This window comes from Rhipicephalus microplus, chromosome 2 (assembly GCF_043290135.1).
Source record: "Rhipicephalus microplus isolate Deutch F79 chromosome 2, USDA_Rmic, whole genome shotgun sequence".
Lineage (NCBI taxonomy): Eukaryota > Metazoa > Arthropoda > Arachnida > Ixodida > Ixodidae > Rhipicephalus > Rhipicephalus microplus.
In genome coordinates, this window is record NC_134701.1 from 35,529,932 (window position 1) to 35,554,124 (window position 24,193).

At 46.7% G+C, this 24,193-nt stretch overlaps 1 protein-coding gene across 2 annotated transcripts in view; it reads left to right on the forward strand.

Annotated features, from left to right (window-relative positions):
• arr (low-density lipoprotein receptor-related protein 6) overlaps positions 1-22,976 on the forward strand; it is a 345,664-nt gene extending 322,688 nt beyond the window's left edge. Inside the window, exon 17 of one of the 2 annotated variants that reach the window (XM_037420245.2) lies at positions 21,785-22,976. In XM_037420245.2, coding sequence (XP_037276142.2) covers positions 21,785-22,910 — 1,126 coding nt within the window. In that variant the 3' untranslated portion in view covers positions 22,911-22,976. Of the gene's footprint in view, positions 1-21,719 lie in introns of both variants that reach the window. The other variant, XM_075886375.1, reaches the window with a different exon arrangement.
• Positions 22,977-24,193: the final 1,217 nt, after the last annotated feature.

Consider the following 24,193-nt stretch of genomic DNA (forward strand, 5'->3'; position numbering starts at 1 on the left):
GTCGGCCTTGGGAAAAGAGTTTCGCGCGCATGTAGCCATCACCGCCACCCACGAAATATTCACCATCTCCACAGCTGAATACCGGGACCCCCGAAGCGGCAAGTTGGCTGCCAGGTGGTCAACAGCTATGAGCAAGCACTCCGAAACACAGCATCTAACATGTGCATTACGCTCAAGCCAAGCTGTCACACAGTGTGATTTTGTGCCATTGAACCAATGTATCTTTTCACGGTCACGCGGATATTATTCGTTTTAAGCGAAAGTTTATTTTAAGTAGGGCCGTTATATGTGGGCTAGACTGTACTTCCTTCGAAACAGCCAGTAGAGCTCAGACTATTTTTAGAATAACCCTTGAGCCTACCCTGGAAGAGCAACTTTTTTGTTTGTTGAGATATCCGGGGGTGGAAGTGCTGCCCCGATTATGCAATTCTGTGCCAATCGAACCTGCTGCGCCTAAACGGCAATTTGCGCGTGCAATGCCAAATTTAGTCAAGTTTTATCATGGACCAAGCAGCATGCATGGGCTACATGAAAGACGCAAACGGGTCCATATCAAATTAGTTCGGTCACCTCGTAATTCGGTTTATGCATGAATCCTGCGCCACGTGAACAGAATGCACAAATCTTGTTAAGGTGGCGGTTGTGTGCATACCTCATTATGCGACTCTATGTTTTGACAGCAAATTCTATTCGTCAAACCGTATAAAGACGGTAGGGGTGTTGCAAAAAACCTCGCCACACCGTTGCCGAGCAACTGCCAAGCACCATGTGTGCTCTGTGATGGAGATCGTTGAACCACATAAAACTGAAAAAATAAAAATCAGTTTCACCGGCGAAGCAATAAATGCAATAGCAACAATCAGTAATGTTTTACTGGTGATGCCATACGTGCTCTTTTCTACTTTTCTTAGCGCACTATTTCGTGTGTAACGCTGCCTTGTGCAAACCGCGCCCGAATGACTGGAAACCACCTTGACAATCTTCCGTCCAAAGTGATTACGGGCACAACGTATACAACAGAGTTTGTTCTGGAACCTACGCTGCCACTAAGGATAATGCTTGAATCTTCGATGGCACGTGTATAAATGCCGACACACTTCGTGGCTTAGCAGATCATCGACGGCCCATGCTCTATGTTCGCTACTATCAGTCTGCATCATGTATTGCTCGTTGTCGTTTTCCGGGCATAGGTTCATCAACATAAATGTTCACCCATAAAAACAGCGGCTGCTGCCCTCGTCAACATCAGGACCAATAGTGACCTCGTCACAATAAGAAGGCTGTCAGCTAACTCTTTTGAACCCAACATCATGACCCTCTACAAAACCCTGATGTAAGAGAATAAGTGTACGGCCACTCCATGGAAAAATGCTCTTATCACACTATGTATCTCTTCCCACCCCGCGGTGGTGATCTAGCAACTAAGGTACTCGGCTGCTGACCCGCAGGTCGTGAGATCCAATCCTGGCTGTGGCGGCTGCATTTTTGATGAAGGCGAAAATGCTTTAGGCCCATGTGCTCAAATTTTGGTGCACGTTAAAGAACTCCAGGTGGTAAAAATATCTGGAACCCTCCACTACGACGTCTCTCATAATTATGTGGTGTTTTGGGGCGTTGAACCCCCATACCATCACAACATTTTCCCGTTGAGAGCTCACGACTTAGTACGGTTTATGAGCCATGCATTGATGCTCGCTGATAGCCGGCGTGCCAGCTATCGCAACTACGCCCTTAAAATCAAAGTTAACAGCTGCTGCTCGAGTTACACCCACCCTTTTCCTCATGCCTTTTCATGCTCTTCAAGACGGGTGGCGTGTTTCCTTTCTGCTTGAGCATTTGACGGCAGGTCTAACATGCGGCAGGGTGCTACCACGCACGCACTCCAAGTGACAGAGATCGGCCGCGTCTTTTATATCTGTTTGAGCAGGGCTCATCATCCCCGCTTGCGCAATTTTACGCACAGGTCGAATGTACGATCCGCGGCGAATGTTACCAACTTGTAATTTATGCGGAACATGGCAGCGACGACCAAAACTTATGGAGAGTCCATATTATGGTATAGCAGTCTGGTGAAGCGCACGAATAAACAGAAAAGGAGAGAGGACAAGAGCTTTCTTGCAAATAAACGATTTATTAAAAAGGGAAGAATATACAGTCGAATCTCCATAATTCGAACTAGAAGGGGCCCGAAAATTTGTTCGAATTAAAAGAAGTTCGAATTAATGAAAGCTAAATAAACGGAGGGCTTTCCATGCAGTGGCACATGTGCATTGAGCTAACACACGAGGGGGAAGTTTCAGAAGACTTACATTTATTCACAAATCACAGGACATTCATTATTAATTGAAGTAATCGGTGATGCGCGTCTGCACACGTTTGCCTTGCAGCAAGTCAATCTATTCCGCACGCAGCTTGCAAAGCATTTCTACTTCGGCTTCGGCATTCTCCTGGCAAGAGAAGTTGCACGTGGAAATGCCCAGCGCCGACACTTTCTGAAGACGTCAACAACAACCACTGCGTAGTCTTTCCGCTACGCAGCTGCAGCATGGCCAGCACGTGACGAGAAAGGAGGAGCGTCTCTACGCAGAGAGAAGCAAATCGGCATTTGAGAGAAAACAAACGCTCCACGGCAGCTTTTTTTTTTCTCTCTCTCTCTCTCTTCGCGCACGTTCTTGAAAGGAGAAGGGTTTCGTGGCAGAGACGGGAAAGAAGGGGGATGCGTGGCATGGGTGCGTGAGAGAACCCCCTCCTCAAGGCGCAATTACCGGGTGTTTTCGCCCATTGGAATACACATAGCTTTGACGGGACCTCATTGTGAGTTCAAATTAACTGGAAGTTCAAATTAAGCATGTCTGAATAAATGAGATTAGACTGTATACTCAGGCAATCAAAAAACAAAGCATGCGTGTACAGGCAAAAGGTGCACCCGTGGCACCTCGAGAAGACAGAGTAAAACAAGAAAGATTATCCAGGAACATAATCTAGAGAAGCAAACTCTTTATCGTGCAGCAAAACCGAAGGCTGGCTGACACATTGTTCTCCTCTTTTTGTTATGTGAAAAACTTCCGTCAACTAACAAATTAATTGACTGTTAGATCGAAAAATCACTTCAGTATCCTGAAAAAGAGGATAGCACGATTAGAGAGCACGATTCTTTTTTGAAATTCTTGGGAGCATCGCATCTCACGGTTCACTGCAGAGAGTGCGGTTGCTATCCTCTTTTTCTGAATACTGAGATGGTTTTTCGATCTAACAATCAATTAACTTGTGAGCTGACGGAAGCTTTTCACATAACAAAAAGAGAAGAACAATGCGTCAGCCAGCCTTCGGTTTTGCTGCACGATAAAGAGTTTGCTTGTCTAGATTATGTTCCTGCATAATCTTTCTTCTTTTACTCTGTGTTTTGGGGGTGCCACGGGTGTACTTTTTGCCTTTACACGAATGCATTGTTTTTTGATTGCCTAAGTATATATTCTTCCCTTTCTAATAAATCGTTTAGTTGCGAGAAAGCACTTGTCCTCTCTTCCTTTCTTTTTATTCGTGCGCTTGAACGGACAGTTACACCATGCATATCCAACTAGCCCAACTTTCGATTCTGTCCATTTATTTATTATCGTAATAAAAAGCTTTTTATCGTAATTACTCGAATCTAACGCGCACCTTTTTTCCGGTTAAGCGAGTTCATAAATCGCATGCGCGTTACAATCGAGTACGAACAAAAAAATTACGGTCAATCTATTGCCATCAGCAAATCCAAAATGGCCGCCCCCTACGTGCGTCGGCATGGCGCGTCGGCCATTTCTGCCTATGTGTTTCCCATGTGCGGCACTTCGTACGTGTGCTGAGGATTTCGTCATCTAGTAGTGCATTAGCATCGACGGCGTGGAAGGGCCGACTCCAAAGACTCGAGTGCACCACGATGCTGCTTTTAAAAGAAAAGTTATCGCGCGTGCAGAAACAGACGGAAATCGGGCTGCATCGCGGTCGTTCGGAGTTCCCAAAACGTGCGTGCAGGACCGGCGGAAACAAAAGCAGAAGACTGTTGACAGCAAAGCTTCATGCAAAGGCTTCAGTGGACCACACCAGGGTCGGTTTCCGCAAACTAAAGAGCTGCTCGGCGAGTATGTGCTTGAGCAGCGAGCGGCACAGCGGCCCGTGACGACAGAACTGCTCCAAGTGCGGGCTATGCAATTAGTCTTAGAAAAAGGTCTAATGCGGAGCCAGTTTAAAGCGAGCAGGTGCTGGCTAACTAACTTTATGAAGAGGAAAGACTTTTCCCTCCGAAGGGGAACATGCATATGCGAAAAGTTTTGCGGAGGAGTACGATGAAAAGCTTCACAGTTTTCAGAGGTTCGTCCTAAACTTGCGGTGCAACAACGGCTACCTGCTTGGGCAAATCGAGAATGCCGATCAGACGCCTCGTTACTTCGACATGCTTGGCACCACAACCGTCAAGAAGAAGGGGGCGAAGCAAGTTCGCGTGCTGACATCGGTCCACGGTAAAAGTACAGTGACGGCAATGCTCTGTTACACGTCAGATGGGCACAAGCTTCGCCCGTACCTCATATTTAAATGGAAGACGCTCCCGAAAGGAGTCTTTTTTTTTTTTTTTTTTCGAGTGGTATGATCGTGCGGGCCAGCGAGGAAAATGGGTGCGCGTTGCAATCGATGTCTTACGTTTTTTTTTTTTTTTCGTAGTGGAAATCGGGTGCGCGTTACAATCGAGGGCGCGGTAGAATCGAGTAAATACGGTACTTAATTGCCTGGAAATCTCATCTAAATTTTGTTGCGGTTCCCTTGTCGGCTGTGGCACTTCAAAGACCGGAACATTAGTTTTTTACATTTATTTTTATATAGTCGGTAATAAAAAGCTTTTTACTGATTGCTTGGAAATCTCACCTAAATTTCGTTGCGGTTCCCATGTCGACGGTGGCACTTCAAAGGCCGCAACATCAGTTTTTTATATTTATTTTTATAGAGTCCGATAGTTTAGTACGAAGATAACATTTAATATACTAGCTCAGCTCTAATCTTGAGTTGCTGTTCATGTTAGATGTGTTGTTTTAATCCCATCTTGAGCATTGAAACATTGTAACATTATTTTTTTCATTCATCTGAGGTATAGTAGCTGTCTGGAGCACCGCATAGGTATTTTCTTTGAGTTGCTCTGCTGTCAACTTTGATGTTGTAAGGTTTAATATATATCTATCTGGGGTAAGTCTGGTTGCTTGATCAGAACTGCATGCTTAATAAAACCACTAAAATTTTTTGTATCTACCAGAAAGCAAAAATTATAATTAAAGTGATGTGTGACATGAGAAATCTTTCACAAAACTACGTTTTTTTATGCTCTAAAACGCACCTTTTGGTGCTCCAGAGCTGCTCCGAAAGACTGAAGCCCGCTTCCACCCCTGTACATACCACACAGCCTATATGACTTTCGAAACGCGTCGCTTGTGTCTGTAAATTTATGCATGCTTGTCTAGGCTATAACTGCCATTAGCAGAAGCTTGTCGGGCTACTCATGCCTTTTGTTTGTATAATTATTATTATTATTATTATATTGTTATTATTAATATTATATTATTTTTATTACAGTTAAACCTGCATATAACGAAATTGATAAATTCCCGGGAAAATTTTTTTAAAAAGGATTTCGTTATATGCAGGTTTGGCCCGGAAATTCAAAAAATGAACAATAGGGGGTCTGAAGGCAGAGCTAACCAAAAACACTGATTTTACAATAAAAAACTGTGTTAATATTGAGATAGCAATTGTATGAACACTCTCGGTGGGTTTTTGCCGTCGCTGCCATGTTCCGTGACATGCCCCATACATCGTAACTTTAACGAGCGAATAAAAGCACAAGAGCGCTCCTGAAGAAGAGATCAAAAGAGTTGGCGCATTTCATATCGCCTGGAACTACATAACAACTTCCGCGTGTTAGAACTGCCATCTCGAACAGAAAGCACCACAGAACAGAAATGCTCGAACAGAAAGTAAGCCACCGGTCTTGAACGAGCACTTTTCTCTGGAGCGGCTGTATTTGCACACACCAGCATTTTGCCTGAGTTCTACAATATCGGATCCAAAAGAGTTGGCTGCCAGCCTTACTTCTTATAACATTATAACATTACAATTTTTTGCTATCGGGTTTATATAGAATTACATGCAACGGAAGGGGTGATAAAAATGTTACCATTGGCAATATTCGGAGAAGTGATGGTGATGAGCTGCTCCTAACCAGGGAGCAGTATGGAATCAGAAGCTGTGAAAAAATGCAGTGGTTTCTCGTCTACGCGTTCGATGCAGTGATCGGTCTCAGTCATCTGGACTACATGTTGACGGCAAGAAATTATTGCAGATGCCGATGAGAGAAAGTCCCAACCTAAAATTAGTCATATTACCAGTATAAGAATTCATTGGACTTTATCGTCCTCATCTGTCAACAACTATTATCAGTCTTTGCGTCGTTTTTCTTCATCATCGGCGCCATCTTGCTGTTGCTTGAATAAAATGTCAGCTGAACCGTGGTATTTAAAGTGGTGGAGGGCTGGTGAGGAAGTGGTTGTAGAGCCCCGACTGGAGCAGTAGTGGGCCACTTGCAGTGTTGGCAAAATGTGCATGAGGCAATATACTTAGCTACTGTCATGGAAAGACCTGGCTAAAAGAAATGACTGTGGATGCGCTCGTAGGTTTTGTAGTAACCCAAGTGGCCTGACGTCGGGTCGTCCTATGAAGCGCGCAGAACTTCAGTGCATAGTAGTGCGCGTGGTACGACGGGAACCCATTGATGGCCTTCAAGGTGGAAAATGTATCGATAGAGCACACCGTCCTGCAACTTGAATAGTCGGAGTCGTTTCCGGAGCCCGGCATTTGGGGAAGACCAAGCACCGGTAAGCCGACCGATGAGGTCAGTGCAATAAGAATCGGCTCGCTGGTGAGTGGTAAGTACTGAATGACGGGTAGATGAAGGTAGGGGAGAAAGGGATGGTATTGACGAGACGTCCTCCGCATGTCCAATTTGACGAGGGGATGTGACGTGCGCCGAAGACTGTGGCAAAGGGCATTGTGACAAAGCGTCAGCATCTTGGTGTTGTCTTCCGGTCTTGAGATGACGTCAAAGTCATGTGATTGTAACCGGAGAATCCAGCGGTCAAGTCGCCCCAACAAGTTTTTGATTGCTGACAACCAGCGAAGAGCATGGTGGTGTGTCACAGCCGTAAAATGTCGACCATGTAGATACGAGCGAAATTTTTCGGTAGACCAGACAACAGCCAAGCACTCTTGTTCGGTTATCGAGTAACTCTTCTCTGCAGAGGTCAGAGTGCGGCTTGCATACGCGACAACTTTCTCGCGAAAGCATGGTCACGCTGGAGGAGTACGGTGCCGATTCCTTGTCCACTAGTGTCAGTGTGTAATAACATAGATGCCTTGTCATCGAAATAACAAAGCACCGGTAGGGATGTCAGTGCGTGCTTGAGTTTTCGAAATGAGGCTTCGCATTGATCATTCCGAACGAAGGAACCGGTACTAGCAAGAAGCTTGTGGAGAGGAGCGGTAATGGTGGCAAAGTTGCGAATCAAGTGGCGAAAGTACGATGCGAGTCCAAGGAACCTGCGTAGTTCTTTGGAACGAAAGGGGCGCTAAAAGTTGAGTACTGCGGAAATTTTGTCTGGATCGGGCTGGATGCCATCTTTACGAACGAGATCTCCCAGAACTTTTATAGCTGTGTTGCCAAAGTAGCACTTCTTTGTGCTTAGTTGAAGACCGGCATTAGAGAGACATGTGAGCAATTCATCTAGGCGTTGCAGATGATCAGCAAAAGTGGAAAAAAACACGACGATATCCTCAAGGTAGCATAGACAAGTTTTCCATTTGAGGCCACGAAGAACAGTGTCAATCATACTTTCAAATGTGGCGGAAGCATTACATAGGCCGAATGGCATTACGTTAAACTTGTAAAGACCATCCGGCGTAGAAAAGGTGGTCTTTCCTTCGTCTGCTTCGTCCATTGGAATTTGCTAATATCCGGACCGAAGGTCAAGGGCAAAGAAGTATTGGGCGCCTTGCATTGAGTCAAGTGCACCATCTATACGGGGCATCGGATGTACATCTTATTGAGTAATCTTGTTGAGCGCGTGGTAATCAACACAAAATTGTACCAAGCCATCCTTCTTTTGTACCAAGACAACGGGTGATTACCAAGAACTAGTAGAGCGTTGTATGATGTTTCTTTTTAGCATATCGGTCACGTTCTCCTCGATGATTTCGTGCTCGGCCAAGGAGACTTGGTAGGGACTACGGCGTACAACAGTCTGACCTTCAGTGTCGATGTGATGATGCGCAACTGTCGTCTGTCCCAGTGCCGAAGCATTGACATCGAAGGAGGCCTGGTGTTTCGTTACAAAATTTAGCAACGCCTCACGTTGAGAAGCAGAAAGGTCAGGATTTATGCCGAGAGCAAAGGAAGAGGAAGTAGCAGGCTGGCCCTGGTGTGGCTGAGCTGGCAAGGCGTCAAGAAAGACCAAAGATATTGGTTGGGTATCCACATAACACGACACCTTGGGATAGTAGGACCGGCTTCGTGGTAGGGTTCAGGCCAAGGATTATCGCAACACTGTCTTTGAACCGCACCAGGCTGGAGGGGAGTACAACGCCGCGAGCTAGACAGTGGCTGGAAGGGGTGATAAAAATGTTACCATTGGCAATATTCGGACAAGTGATAGTGATGAGCTGCTCCTAACCAGGGAGCAGTAAGGAATCAGAAGCTGTGAAAAAACGCAGTGGTTTCTCGTCTACGCGTTCGATGCAGTGATCGGTCTCAGTCATCTGGACTACATGTTGACGGCAAGAAATTATTGCAGATGCCGATGAGAGAAAGTCCCAACCTAAAATTAGTTCATGGACACATGAAATCAAGACAGCGAAGGTGATGTGATGACGAATACCATCAATCAAGACACGCGCTGTACATTGGGCCGACGGTGTAATTATTGCTCCATTGGCCCGAATCAAAGATGATCCAAGGTAGGGTGTCTTCACTTTTCGCAATCGAGAACACAAGTCGGCACGCATAACTGAAATAGTTGCTCCCGTGTCCACCAAAGCCAACACCCGCACACCTTGCACAGTTACCAATAACATGTTTGACGGTCGTTTAGGATGACTTGGGTCATTTCGCCGCGATGCAGTTTTCCCTCCGAAAACTGCACTGTTTAGTTTTCCGATCACTGGGCAGCCAGTTGAGAGACAGGCCGAAGTGGTGAAACAGAGCGTCGGAGTGGCGAAGGGGAGCGTGGTCGGGAGCCACGTGTACTGTTGGCCGTGTTGGAAATGTGCACAGGAGGCCGGGATCGATGGTTGGAAGCACTCTTGGCATAACGGTAGTAACCTCGAGCACATGTGTCGTCACGTTCAAAAGCGGTATAACCACAATGTTCATCTTGCTGCCAACGTCAGCAGAACTGGGAAATGTGTCCTCTAATTCCACAGTAGTAGCAAATAGGCCGTGGGGCCTGCAAAGAAGAATAGTAGGTAGGGTTCGGTGGACGGGTGACTAAGGTTGCGATATAGTCGTGATCAGTCACAGGTGGTGGTACTTGAGACAGCGAGGGTTGCTTTGAAGCGATCTGTGCGTATGAAGCGGGTTGGGGACAAGGCGGAGCATGGTGGGTGCTTTAAAATGCTGAAATTTTTTCCCTAATAATGCCACACAGATCGCTAGAGTCGGGTTGAGCGGGAACGTTGTTAGGAGGAGGTACACTGTAGGCTTGTAATTCCTCACGAATTATGGCTTGATTGATAGATCGGAGCTCCATACACATTGCCAGGAGGTTCTCAGAGAAGTCGGGTCGCAGGTGGATTGACTGTAAGGTATCAAGCCTCTGGCATACAAAGACGACTTCGGAAATCGTCGAAGGGTTGTGCGCAGTGAGGGCGTTGAAAGTGGTAGGTCCGATACCTTTCAGAAGGTGTCGGACACGATCAGCTTCTGGCATGGTGCCGTTGATACAGCGGCAAAGTGCGAGCAGATCCTCAATATAAGAACTGTAGGGCTCACCGCGATGTTGAACGCGTTCTGCCGGTTTTTTCCAAGCAACTTCTGAACGGACGGTCAGTGTGCGGAAAATACGTCGGAGCTGGTCTTTGAAGGAAAATCAATCCTGGAAGTCGCTCTCATGATTTAGGAACCGTGTCTTGCCAACCTGAGAGACGTAAAACTGGACGCGTGCTGATTTCGATGTCTCCTTCCAGTTGTTGTAGACACCTACGTGGTCATAGTTGTCGAGCCAGTCTTCAACATCTTCATCAGGCAGACCGGAGAAGATTGGAGGCTCCCGAGGGGGGTTGTTGACCGGGCTGGGGTTGGCGGCGGGTGGTTCGGTGGGGCTTGCTTTTGCGCCACAGCGTTCTGCTAGCGTAAGCGACCTCCTGAACGGAGCTCCAGGAGCTGGCTTTGAACGGAAAGAGGTCGAAGAAATCGGGAAGCCCCTTCTACGTCTCACGTTTCACGTCTCAAACCCTATTGTATGCTTTCCACAGCGTGATTCGCAGCCAGGCTGGCAGCTTCCTTCGACGAGAGGAAATTAGTGTAAGAATTCATTGGACTTCATCTTCCTCATCTGTCAATAACCATCATCAGTCTTCGCATCGTTCCTCTTCATCATCGGCACCACCTCACTCTTCCTTGAATAAAGCGTCAGCTGAGCCGTGGTATTTCGCCAGAACTAATCGGCTAATCGCGAAAGGTACCAGACTGCGAAATCTCCGCGCAAGACAGAAGCATGTTACGAGCCGACATCTGAAGATTTATCATCACCGTGGTCACGAAGAGTTTCCATCAGTGCCTAATCTGAAATCCCCGTGGTGGCGAGGACATGGTTGTCCGAAATAAAGAAGAGTCACAGTTTCGCCGCAAGCGTGAAGCAATGAACAACTTGCAATGTAACATTGAGAACGGCAAGCAAATAGTATCGTGCAGCACGCAGCTCATGCACGAAAACAACATACACAGGACGAGAACGAACTAACGACATTTATCGCTCAACACCTAACGCGCTGTTAAACAAAAACGAAGCACGAAACGTAATCACAGGTGCAGGTATGAGCGCAATCTAACTAGTGCCTCAGTTAATTTTGTTACTGTGCTGTGTAAAAAGCGCACTCTTCTCGCAAACAGCGCCTGCCCAGCAAGCCAAGGGATCTTTGTGCACCCAGCAAATAAACGCAATCGTTCCGGTCAAAGTCGAAGGTGCACGATTTTCCTCATCGAAGGATAAGCGCTCACTAGCGCTACGTGTTCGGTGTGATACATTCCACACATACCATGCCGAGTGACGATGCGCTAGTAGCGATGACGTCTACGATCCGAGTGTTCTTATCGTGGTGCCAACTGGCGCCAAAGCCTGGGTACGCACTCGCTCATCACGTATCTCGTCTGAAGTGCGGAAAAAGCGTAATGAGAGTGTCTTTTCATATCACCTATATGTTATACGCCAAAACGACCACAAGCTCTCAAAGTGGAACAGCGTATAGACAGATACCAGCGTTAGCAAGTAACACGCAGGTATCATTCAATTTTAGTTCATATGTAGACTTTTTTGCGTCCACGTAATACCTGGTTACTGCCGCTGCAACGGCGAGAGTATAGGTGACGACATCTGGAGGCTATGGTGACCCCGCTACCCACTGTAGCGGATGATCAACGCGGGTTCATGCTTAGCGAGCCACAGGGCCGCGACTCCGTCACCTACTCGCGTGTAGCGCACCGCTCCGCGGGCGCTCGACTAACAAGGCGATTAGCGCGGCGCGGCAGACAGACAGGGTACAGAAATACACCAACACTTTATTGCCTTTGGCAGCACCCCGAGCAACAGTACAACGTCCGCTCCTGGGACGCGGAGAGCAAAGGCTCCCGCACGCCGACGTTCACGATCAGGGGAAGCCGCGAGCACGTTGCAGCAGGCAATGGCGAGCTTCGACACGCCGGCCGGGAAAAGGTCCCTCGTGGCTACGCTGTGCACTCTCACGATGGCCACTGGGCCTGGTCGCGAGTGTTAGGGCAAGCCTCGTGCGCCTAGGCCTACGGCAAGTGCGGCTCGGTGTGGTACGACCACTTCAAGCACTAGGCACTGCTGTAGTCTTAGCGTACGCTATCGAAGCTAGCACTCAAGTAAACACGCCTGCCGAGGTGCCAAGGCCACCCCAGGCAGGCTACAGTCCGGTGATTCCCAAAGGAGACGCGGACGAAAAAAACACGTGCTTACCCGGCGCCGACCACGGAGGAGCCAGCAGCTCCCTCGGCGCGCACGTACCGCGTGCCGCGCCCGCACGTGGCGCCATCTATCGCCACGCGCCGTTGCCAGAGCAGAAAAAGCGACTGGGTGCGGTCGTGCGGCGGAATGCCCGCGAAATGGTTGCGGGCGCGCCTCAGATCCCCACAAGGCGCAAAGAAGAACCTGCAAGCAGGGAACGTATTCTATTTCTATGCTGATGGTCATTCCCCATAACGACATTCCGTTGACCCCTTTGCGTATACCTGAATGCTGTGCACACCAAAACACACCAACGTAGCTAACGGAGACACACGAGCGAACATGACATCCTCGGGCACCTCCTCAGTGCTGCTTGGAACGGTGTCCATTTTGGAATCGCTGTTCTGTAAAGGGTCCAATCGTGGGGATTCCAAGACACCAGACTATCATATTCAACCTGAGTCAACACTTTGTACCGCGACGACGGCATGCAGGTGACAAGGCATGACAATGTTTCCACCTAGTAGATGAAATGTTTGCGGAGCAGCTGAGCTCGACGTCACTAATTCCTGTGGAGAAGTGTTCAGCTGTGGGGGGATCTGGAGGTGACCGCGAGGTCGCACTACTGGTAGTGCTCCCAGCAATAAGAACGGCAGGATTGCCGGCTGTCATGAATCGGGCTAGATACCACTGATATAAATCAATAAATTGTATAGTTATTCTTCCCTCTGTTACGTTCTAGGTCGAGGATTGCTGTTACGAGGTATATAGCTACTCGTCGACGCAAAAATCTTGGCATGAGTAAATTTGATATCAATGCTCTTTTAAGACTATGGCGTACTGGTCGGGCGCAACTTCGAGGCCTTCTAAGGCACTAACGTGGAACTGCACACTATTGTACAGCAGACGAAGCTTTCAGAGCTAACACAAGGAGATGATCAACATGCTCATTCACAAGCAGATCCTGGCATCCAAAGCAATACGTGAGGGTATTGAATGCAAGGTCGTAATTTTGCTCCGCTAGATGGATGCCTTCGCCAGCTCGCTTCGCGCTCCCGGTTAAGTACATGAGAAGGTACTTAAATTTTTCTATGCGTGACTGCTCGGTATTCTTGTAGATGGTAGCATCAAAATGGTCCCAAAAGGACTGCCATCCACGGTGACTACCATCGAAAGTTGGTATCTGTAGCTTCGATAGTTTCACTGAACGCTGACGGTGCTCTCTCACCTGGCCTGCTGTGTTGGCGGAGTTTGGAGATCCGAGGTAGCTAGGCCCGGACTCAGTTGCTGGAGCCAGCGTTCTGGCTGTCCTCTCACGTTCTTGAAGCCAGAACTTGGCGTGCGACACCGCATAAAGAATTTTCTCGTATTCTTGCACCATTTCTACTTCGGGGTCGAGGACTTCTTCATTTTGGTCACAAGGATGATGTCGTCAAGGTTAGATGGTACTGCCTTCTTGTCCTTGAAGTAATCCACGTGGCCGTTAATCTGAGAGGCATCAGGATCTGGTTGCTGCAGGAGATCCGTTGGAAGTGCCAGGGCTCAGGTGACACCAGATTTGATTGAGCCGCACTTCTTCCGAAGGTGGTCAGAGTTCGCCATAGTCGTGACGTGAAAGGAAGTCTCTCGAGGGGCAGTTCCGGGTTTCGTGGCACCAACAATGTAGCGAAATGACTCGTTGCCCAGACGTGATGGAGAGACGTCCATTTATTGCCAATGCTAGAGGCGAACTGCCCGGACCATGTGCACATGCCCCGATTTCCCCTCTGCATCATCCTCTTTGCTAGAGTGCGGCGCGCCCTAAGGTGCTCTGTTATTATTTAGCAACAGGCGCAATCACAAGTCATAGTGCCAGCAAACAACGCAGAAAACAAAGCGTACACTACGTTCGCTACGCGAGCTACACGCAGCCCCAGAGAAAAATGGGATGAGGAAAAAAAAACAGAAATATCAGCACAACACATGAGTCGCGTATCTCCACGGGCAACCACAAAGGAGGCCAATCATCGCGCAGCAACAGCGGCAGAAAACGAGAGGAACTCTGAAGGGACAAGGAGGGAGAAAAAGGAGATTGCGCGTGAGGCGGCAAGTACACTAGATGGCAGTATTTTCACAAGATCAAGGGGCTTTATGTATATGCTGTGCATAAGAGCAGATTTGCACGTAGGTCCTTATTATGTTCAACGGCTGTGCAGTGAAGCCACTCGTCGCGCGCCCAGGAGACAAATACGGTGCGATGTTCAGTGCGGATGACGTGCCGCAGACTTATTCGTGCACACCCAGCAAGATTGCTTTTTTGCAGTGAAGCTGTGTATTGCTAGAAGCTCTAACGAATGGCATCCATGAACAAAATGACGCGGTGAACTACAGTTTTCCAGCAGTGGGCAGATTCGACCATTACAGCTTTCAGATGCATTTTACGATCAAACAGCTCGAACGTTCGCTTTTCTGTGCCGTAGTTTTGCAACTAACAGCAGTGCAATTATTTTCAGCATGCACACGACCTTTTCTCCCCTGGTTGGAAGGCAAATACTAGCAGTCTTAAGGGACATTTCAAGGAAATTTAGGCCCGTATGATTGACAAAAAGAATGCATATTGGCTGCCAATGCCAGCTGATCGGCGGCCGTCGACAAAATATTATTGCACGTGGGGTTACGCTCGCAACCACAGACAAGCTGTAATTTGTCATTAATCATCGTTCACAACGGCTTCACTGTTCAACAAAGCGGCACGAAAAGTTAGTTTCAAATACATTTCAAATGTCTACATGAACCGCGCATTCTGTGCAGTACACATTCAAATAATCAAGGCGAAACCCTTATACGTCTTCGAACACACGATAAAGGCCGTCTTTTGACCACTACATGAGTGCTGCCAATACTCGTATTACGTCAAATAGTACACCCAATATCAAATAAAGTATGCCTAACTTCATTAAAATGGGGTCAAATGAATTTAAAGTACTAACACAAACTAAAGCAAATCAACAAGAATACAATAATTTAGACAACATTGCAGACATTAATTAAGAAAACATTGCATGTCCACTTAGTGCGCAAGATAAACCAAGGTTAACAAAGAGCGAATCAAGCCCAAAACATGTGAACTGAGAACGCAACCGACATTACAGTGAACTTTCATGGGAACGCATGCTGGCTTTCGCCGTCAAGTCATCTTAGCATTCAAAAAGGGACCCTGTGAATTGAAACCCTTAATTCATGCTGCGAAACAGAAATGCAAAAGCTTTTCAATTAAATTTTATTTGTACAATGGTATAACTAGTATGAATAGTAATACAGTCGAATCTCAATAATTGGAACTCGCAGGGGCCCAAAAATTTGTTCGAATTGAAAGAAGTTCGAATTAATGAAAGCTAAACAAACGGAGGGCTCTCCATGCAGTGGCTCATGTGCATTGAGCTAACACACGAGGGGGAAGTTTCAAAGCACTTACATCGATTCACAAATCACAGGACATCGGTTAATAATTGAAGTAATCGGTGATGCTCGTCGTCACACGTTTGACTTGCAGCGAGTCAATCAATTTCGCACGCAGCTTGCAAAGTTTTTCTACTTTGGCTTCAGCATTCTACTGGCAAGAGAAGCTGCGCGCAAAAATGTCCAGCGCCGACATTTTCTAAAGACGACGACAACGACGACTGCGTAGTGGAGCCTCAGCCACAGCATGGCCAGCACGTGGCAGCAAAGAAGGAGCGTCTACACGGGGAGAGATGCAGATCGGCATTTGAGAGAAAACCAACACTCCACGGCAGCTTTTTTTTCACTCTCTTCGCGCGCGTCGTTGAAAGGAGAAGGGTTACGTGGCAGGGACACGAAAGGGGGGAAGCGTGGTCCGGCGCGTGAGAGACCACCCCTCGCCCCCCCCTCAAGACGCAGAGCCGTGCTCACGCAAGGGGCAAGGGCTGCAGAGGATAGTGTCTGTTTCCTTTCCTTCAACCACACATTCATTCAACCCAGTGACAGCTTTCCGTTTTTTTTTTCTCTCTCTCTTCGCACGCAGCATTGGAAGGAGAAGGGTCTTTACTTGGCAGGGACGGAAAAGGGAGAAGCGTGACACGGGCGCATCGCAGATCGACATTTGAGGGAGCAAACATTCCACCGCAGCTTTTTCTTTCCTTTTCATTTCCTTCCCCCGCAGCGTTGAGGTGTCGCAAGTGCCGCCGCGAGATTGGGCGGGGTGCTGAGAGCACTTTCGGAACGCGGTATGTTTTAATTAACTGTCGTACATTTTGCGCATTCGAATTACCGAACGTTTTCGCTCATTGGAATACATAGCTGTGACGGGACCTCATCATGAGTTTGAACTAACCGGAAGTTCGAATTAAGTGTGTTCGAATTAATGAGATTCGACTGTAGCTGCCGGTGGTAGGCGTACCACACTCAGTCATATGTTGCCCACAACTGTCAGTACAATGTACTTTCGAACACTTCGCCTGGGTATGGAGCCAATAAACAAAGTGCACACTTAACATGCGCACACACGCTGAAGCACTCACGGCCATTGGCGAAAACTGGTCCACGCGGGAAAGAACGTGCAGACGCAGCGCCGTTGTGCAGGTGAAGTTGGCTCCCCACGTGAAGCTGAACATTTCACATCACTTTGCACCACGGGACAGCGCTCGCCGATTAGCGGTACCATACAGCAACTCTTGACCATGCCTGCCCATTGTATCATCTCGCAACTGATGATGAAAACACGCCGAAGTTTCTAAGCTCTGAGGACCGCCAGTGGTACATGGTGTATATAAATGGCTTGCCGTTCCAAAATTGTTGAGGTTCAATTTGTGGCATAATGCTTTGTGTCCCTCGTTGAAGTGCGTGAGGTCTGCGTTCGTGTCCGCACAGCCCATGTTTTTCAGGATGAATACATAACAACTAGCTTGGCTTTCTGAGCTGTTTCTAAGCTTGGCTTTCTGTTGTGAGATGCTTAGTGACAAGGCATGTCATCAAGAATGCCTACCGCCAAAAAAGTCATTTTGTGACTTCGTTCTTGTGTCTAGGCGTGCAAACTGTGGGTGCTGGTGCCACCTTGAAGTTCCCGCACCATACCCCGGCACAGTGGTGTATAGCTAAGGTACTCGGCTGCTGACCTGCTGGGCGCTGGTTCGAATCCCGACTGCAGCGGCTGCATTTCCAATGGAGGTGGAAATGTTGTAGGCCCGTGTGCTCAGATTTGGGTGCACGTTAAAGAACCCCAGGTGGTCAAAATTTCCGGAGCCCTCCACTACGGCATCTCTCATAATCATATCGTGGTTTTGGGACGTTAAACCCCACAAATCAATCAATCAATTGAAGTTCCCGCACCATGACGTAGATTTTGACGGTCTCTGCTAGGTAACAATGGAGTAAAATTGTCTTCCAATCAGGCTATAGATTTGATAAATTAAGTTGCAGGAAAATTTCATTGGCTGGCATCGGCTCAATAAAATTTTCTGGATTAGAAAAAATAGATTTTGAAATTTGTGACGACATGCGCCAAGATTTCGGCGTTAAATTAAAAAGAATGAAATTTTGGCGTTGACTCTCTCGGCTATTACGAGCCTATGATGGTAAAGCAATTTTCAGAAATCATTATTTCCAACCTAAACCAGCTCATTCCTTTTCTCCAAGGTGAATCGTGTCTAGCCCATAGGGCAACACTATTTGCCACTCATGGCACACAAACCTACGAAGAACTGAAATTCCCACACCCAAATAAATATCCTTGCGAGTATCAGACTTTGTATACGAGTAGCTCAGTTCTGCCACTTTGTCCTAAATGACATTGCACACTAGTATAGAAACTTAAGGGAGTTGGTAGGCATACATTTTTAGTTTAAACTCTGCACATAGGATGAGGATGAAGAAGAAACCAAGCGTTTGTTTTGTGCTCCCCTTTCTTCATCCTTTCCACTGCTTTAACCAAAGAAGCCAGGTGGGCCAATCAATAAAATTAACTTGTGAAGAGTCTGCGCATATCTCGAGCCTATGTTATGGTGCAGATGACACGCGTTCTCAGTGGATTTTATTGAGATCTGTTGACCTCAAAGACTTGCCAGAGTTGGCCTGTTTTTAAAAGTCACCATGACGTATCTTCTCTTTTGCACTGATTGCGAATTGGCATACGTTGGCAAAATCGGAAATTTATGCCGGCATGAAAAGCTGCAGAAGTATGACATCACCAAGGACCATGCAGGGACAGATGTGTCTGCAGATGATGCTAAGTAAACGGGTCAGGAAGTAACATGGGAGGCTTCATATCACACCTTCAGGCTGTCACTAACTTCAGGAGAGCTCCTGTCTGATTGGAAGATTTCGAAAGTTGTCCTGGTATTCAAAAATGGCGACAAGCACTCACCAGATAACGATAGAGCGACTTCACTAACCTGCATTTGTTGTAAAATGCTCGAGCTTGTCATTGCATCTGGAATCAAATAAATTTTTTTTCCCCAATCAACACGGGTTCAAGAGAGGTTTTTCATGTGAGACACAGCTTTCGGAATTTACAACAAACTCGCATTTCGACATGGACAAGAACTTACAGATTAATAGTATATTTCTTGATTTTTGGAAGGCACTTGACCATGTAACCCAGTGCCGTCTGATTTCAAAGTTAACTGCTCCCAAAATCGATTTGCAGTCACTAACATGGCTTTGAAATTTTCTTTCAAACTACCAGCAGTTCACAATAGTTAACGATCTCCCGTCTTCCTTATGCTATGTTACTTCCGGAGTACCGCAATGTAGCATTCTCGGGCTGCTACTATTCCTAATGTAATCAATGGCTTTCCTAATAACCTAGCTTCCCGTGTAGGACTGTTCACAGATTATTGCATTTTATACCGCACCATAGTCACCCCCCCAATGACCATCGCATTATGCAGAATGATCTTCTTCAGGTTATTTTCCAATGGTGTAAAACATGGTGAATGACCCTCAATTCATCTAAATGCAAGGTTGTCTCTTTTACCCGAAAACACTTAGTCTCTAATTTTTCTTATCATATAAATTACAACCCGATTTCTCCTGCCACTACATACAAGTGCTTAGGAATTCATCTAACGTCAAACCTCTCACGTCACAACCATATGTCTAATGCCTCCCTCCAACATCTGCAAGCTAGCTTTTCAGACATTTGGTCACCCGCACCTCTAATACACCTCTCTAATATGATAACCCCACCATAACAACTTAAGCAATTAGAATTAGTACAAAATGGGACCGCTAGGTTTATCTCTCATAACTATACTTACAAATTTAGCATCTCATGTATATAAAACAAGATATTTCCCTTCCTACACTCAGTGCTTGTCAGGTTTTTGCGCTCATGTCATTGCTTCATGAGTACATTTATTCGGATAAACTATCTTCTTTGAGGCTTCAAGTTCCGCCTTGCACATCTCACAGATTACATAATCACCTCAGTTTCACTCGTATGTATGAAAACACTCACGCATTCAATTTGTCGACGCTCCCTCGTGCTATCCGATTGTGGAATTCACTTCCTGATTCTATTATATCTAAAAAAAACTCGATAAATTTCTACTCATTTCGCATTACTCTTCATGAACTTGTCAAAGTGTAGTTTCTTTCCCCTTTTTTTTCTGGTTATTTATGTTTAATTAGTTCCTGCTTATGAGTGTGTTATTTCTTTTCGCCCATCCTTTGTACTCTGTTTTCATTTTGAATTGTCTGTACTTTTTACAAAATGTATCGTTTCATGTTCCCTCTATTTTGTTTCAATTGTGCATGCGTTGATCTACTCCTTTGCTTCTTTTTTTTCATTAGCCACTATAGATATTTTACTGTGTCGCAAAGCTATGTGCGTACTTTTATTCATTTCAACCTGTATAATAATGAGTATCCACTATGTGTGATAATACTTTATGATGCCCCCTTTACCCATTGCCTCTAACAAGGCCTGTAAGGACTTAAATAAATAAATAAATAATCTCGTATCACTAATTATTTAGACGTGGTCAATCAATTGGCACGTTAAATCGCGTTCACTCGAACTTCGCGTCATTCATTCGACCCAACCTATAGTGCCCTGTGCTTAGCCATCATTGCATTGTGAAGAATGATCTGTAGAGATCCCGAAAGATCATTTTATTTTTAAATTGGTCGGTGATGTGCTTGTCTCTTTCGTTACAAAGCCTTTTCAAATCGATCACTGGTGATTGACACTGAATAGTAGCCTATTTTGGCATGTTCAATTTCTTCCTTGTGCACTCAGCCACTCAACATTCAGAATCAGTTTGAATATGCCCGTTTTGGCAACATTTTTGATGCACCTTTGTGCGAACCAGTGGGTTATTGGGAAAATGCCCTTGGCTGACGCACTTGATAGTGTGTGTGATGTTCGTGGTTATGCTACAGTAGCATAAATGTCCCGTAGTCAAAATAACTTGTGCAAGTCAAGTATCAAATGTCAAATGTGTCAGCTTGGCAATCTGACAGTGTTGAATGGTTATAAATGCCTGAAATTTATGACACCTATTCACTAGAGAGCTGTTGCGTGGAGTCAGGGGGGTTTTATTTTGTTATATATATATATATATCTCCGTAGGTATTCGTGTATTAAGTGTGGAGGTGGCCACTTTTTCAGCCACTTTCTTGCAGCAGACACATGGCCGCATCTGGTGTCACGTGCACATTGGTGCGCACCTGCGCTGCGAAAAACACCCACCGCTTCAAATTGTTCTGCGACTGCACCTGAGTTGAGTGACAATGAGCTTTGAGTCTGAAGGTGACAGCACCTCAGCTTTAAGTTTCATGGCAAGGATGGTTCGTGTCAGCCTGAAACAGCCACAGCCATTCAGGGGTTTGTTTTGTTTACAGCCTCAAGTTGTCTTCTCTGCCAAAAGTGTGTTCATTATCTTATACCTACTCTAATTTCATGAGAGGTGAACACGTGCACCGGCTGAAGCACTTCTCCTCGTGACAAGAAGGCCGCCTAAGCGCAACTTGGCCCAGACTACACAGCGGCACAAAATGTTTTAGGACTGCATGCGATATTGTTTTCGTAATACTATTGTCAAAAATTAAAATAAATATGCTTGGGTGCATATATTGGAACGCCAACAGGTGCAAAGAGGTGGCTCCTGGAAAGAGGTCACGCTAGACAAACTAGTGAAGATTATTGAACATTGGGTTTAGAGATGGATTGTTTGCATCATAGGCATTCATTTGTACTGGACACCTTCAAGCTCCCTTAATTAGGAAAAAAAAACTTAATGAGATAAGTGTAAGATTTCACTTGTGTCTCACAAAAAAAAAAAAAAAAACGAAGCAATGCTTCACTGCGTGGCAAAAGCAGTTAAGCAGTGCCTTGGTTTAGATTTTCTTTGTCGGTGTTATTAGAACTTTTTGTAGAACATTTATTATATCTTATGCTATTTCAAGTCTACAAAGAGTACATTCTTAATTTTCTTTAAAGGTTGAATTTTTTTCTTCTAACAGGAAAGAAAGACACAGTTAAGCGTCCAGGATAAGCATTGACTATAAGCGGAAATGCAATTGTGCAGGAAAGTGGTGCTGTCCAATGTTCAAGCCAATGGCCTGGCCGTGTTTGGAGAACAGCTCTTCATCTTGGACCGGGCCGAACAGTGCATTCTGCGCGCCCATAAGCTTAGTGGCGCCGACATGCGACCCTTGCAAGCACGGCGGCCGCACCTGAGTGCTCTGTTGACCGTGCAGCGGCGGCCGCCCTCCGAGACGGCACACCCATGCACAGGTCACCGCTGTTCTCACTTGTGCCGCGCAGTGCGGGGGCGCGCTCAGTGCACCTGTCCCCCAGGACTGGTGCTGCATGGTAGCAGCGACTGTGTGACTGCGGCACGGTGTAATGCCGAGCACGAGTTTGGCTGTGCCACGGGTGGCTGCGTGGCCATGGAGGTCCGCTGTGACGGTACCAATGACTGTGCCGACCGCTCGGATGAACGCGACTGCCCCCCAGGCTGCGCACCAGGCACGGAGTTCCGCTGTCGCGATGGTGGCTGTGTGCCCAAGCCACGGCTGTGCGATGGCACAGCCGACTGCGCCGACGAGTCGGATGAGCTGTGCTGCGGCGCCGATCGCTTCGCGTGCCATTCGCGAGACCAGTGCATCGATCGTTCACGTGTGTGCGATCGGCGGCCTGATTGTGCTGACCGTTCAGATGAGCTTGTGTGCGAGGCCGTGAGCAGTGCCGGTCGCACGGCCACCACCACTGTGGTCCTGCTCATCGTGTTTGGCTCACTGACGGTGCTGCTTGCAATAGGCCTCTGCTGCTACCAGCAGCGCACGCGTACAGCACCTGCTGCCGCACCGCACGCCGCTGCCTATCGTATGCTGCCGTACCCAAAGCCACCGGTGGCCCCACCACCGTCCAGTACCGCCTCCAGCAATGGCTATCCGCGGGAGACGCTCAATCCTCCGCCCAGCCCAGCCACACTGTATGGTGGCCCCACGCCCTGCTCAACAGACGTGTGCGATGACAGTGAACCGTGCCGGTGCGATGACTCGCTCTATGACTCTGACCCCAACCCACCACCGCCAACACCACGCAGCCGTGGCTGTGTCTCGGATGCCAGCTGCCCTCCATCACCGCTCAATGAGCGGGCCTTTTGCCATCCACCACCACCGTCGCCTGTGCCCGAGTCGGACTACTAAATGTTGCTCATTCTTGTACAAAGTGCCATCTGAAGTAAAACATCACATGTGTCATTTCTTGTGATAGATAGGACTTTTTTATTTAGCCACACCATGCAGAAAAAAAATCCATGTATGGCACCACAGGGTGCTCTGTATATATTGCATCTTACTCAGTTGTATGTACAAGCAAACAGCGCATCAGCAAAAAAGCACTACAAACAGGTGGTGGGCCTTTTTGGTTGTGCATACCACGACCCCATTTTGTTAAGGTGGTGTTTGCTAGGTAGTGCAAGTGTTTTTCCTTTTTTGTACATGCGTTCAGAGAGTAATTCATTCTATACGTGCCAAGTTTCCTGGGGGACTCCTGGATTTCGGCTATTTCTTGCGTTTGTACAGTTCGCTGGAAATCTAGAAATTGAAATTTCTGTGTGCGACTTGGTCACATTAACAAAAATCCAACCCAATTCGATCCAGGCTTTTTTGTGAAACTAGGGTGGCTAGAATTGCAAGGTGGTATAAGCGTCCACGGTCCCCAAAGTGCACCAGCGCCTAAAGGGGTGCTGTACGCAGGACCATGTGGCGAGAGGACTTGCCGTGCTTGAGGAACATGGCTCATGCTGTTTTTTGCGTGCTACTCTTTCAAACTCTTATCGCATTTTCTCAGCGTGTGCAATAATAAAGGGCTGATTTCATCCCCTTCTTTAAAAAATAGCATTGACAGTCATTATCATGCAGCAGGCTGCATACCAAGGAGCACTGCGCACTAGTAATATCGTTCGAGTTTCTTTCTTCCTTTTTTCGTGCTATTTTGCTAAATGCAATTGTGCATCTCTTCGACTTATTAATGTCATATTTAATGCCTATTCACATTGTTAGAGACTTGTTTGCTCTTTAGGAAATGTTACTGTTCCTTGCTGCTGGTCAAAGCGGCGTGTGCGTGAAGCATGGCTGAACCACTGCCACTGAACTAACACATTGTTGGTTCATTTGTTTCTTTTATTATTGTCACGGGGTCATGGTGCAGAAGAAGGGAGCATACTGGATGTTCAGATTAAGCTTTTTATTACTTTTATTTTATTTACTTCGCAATACTGTCAACTCTCTTGCGAGAGTCCTTACAGAGAGGGTAACATAATAATAAAGTAAAAAAAAGAACACCATTAGCAAATACACAAATACAAGTCACATCAAGATCAAGCGGTACATTTGTACAGATCCAAGATCTGTTCAAATTTTGACAAGTCGGTCTGTTCAACAACACACACCAGCAATTCATTGCACATTTCAATTGTGTTAGGAAA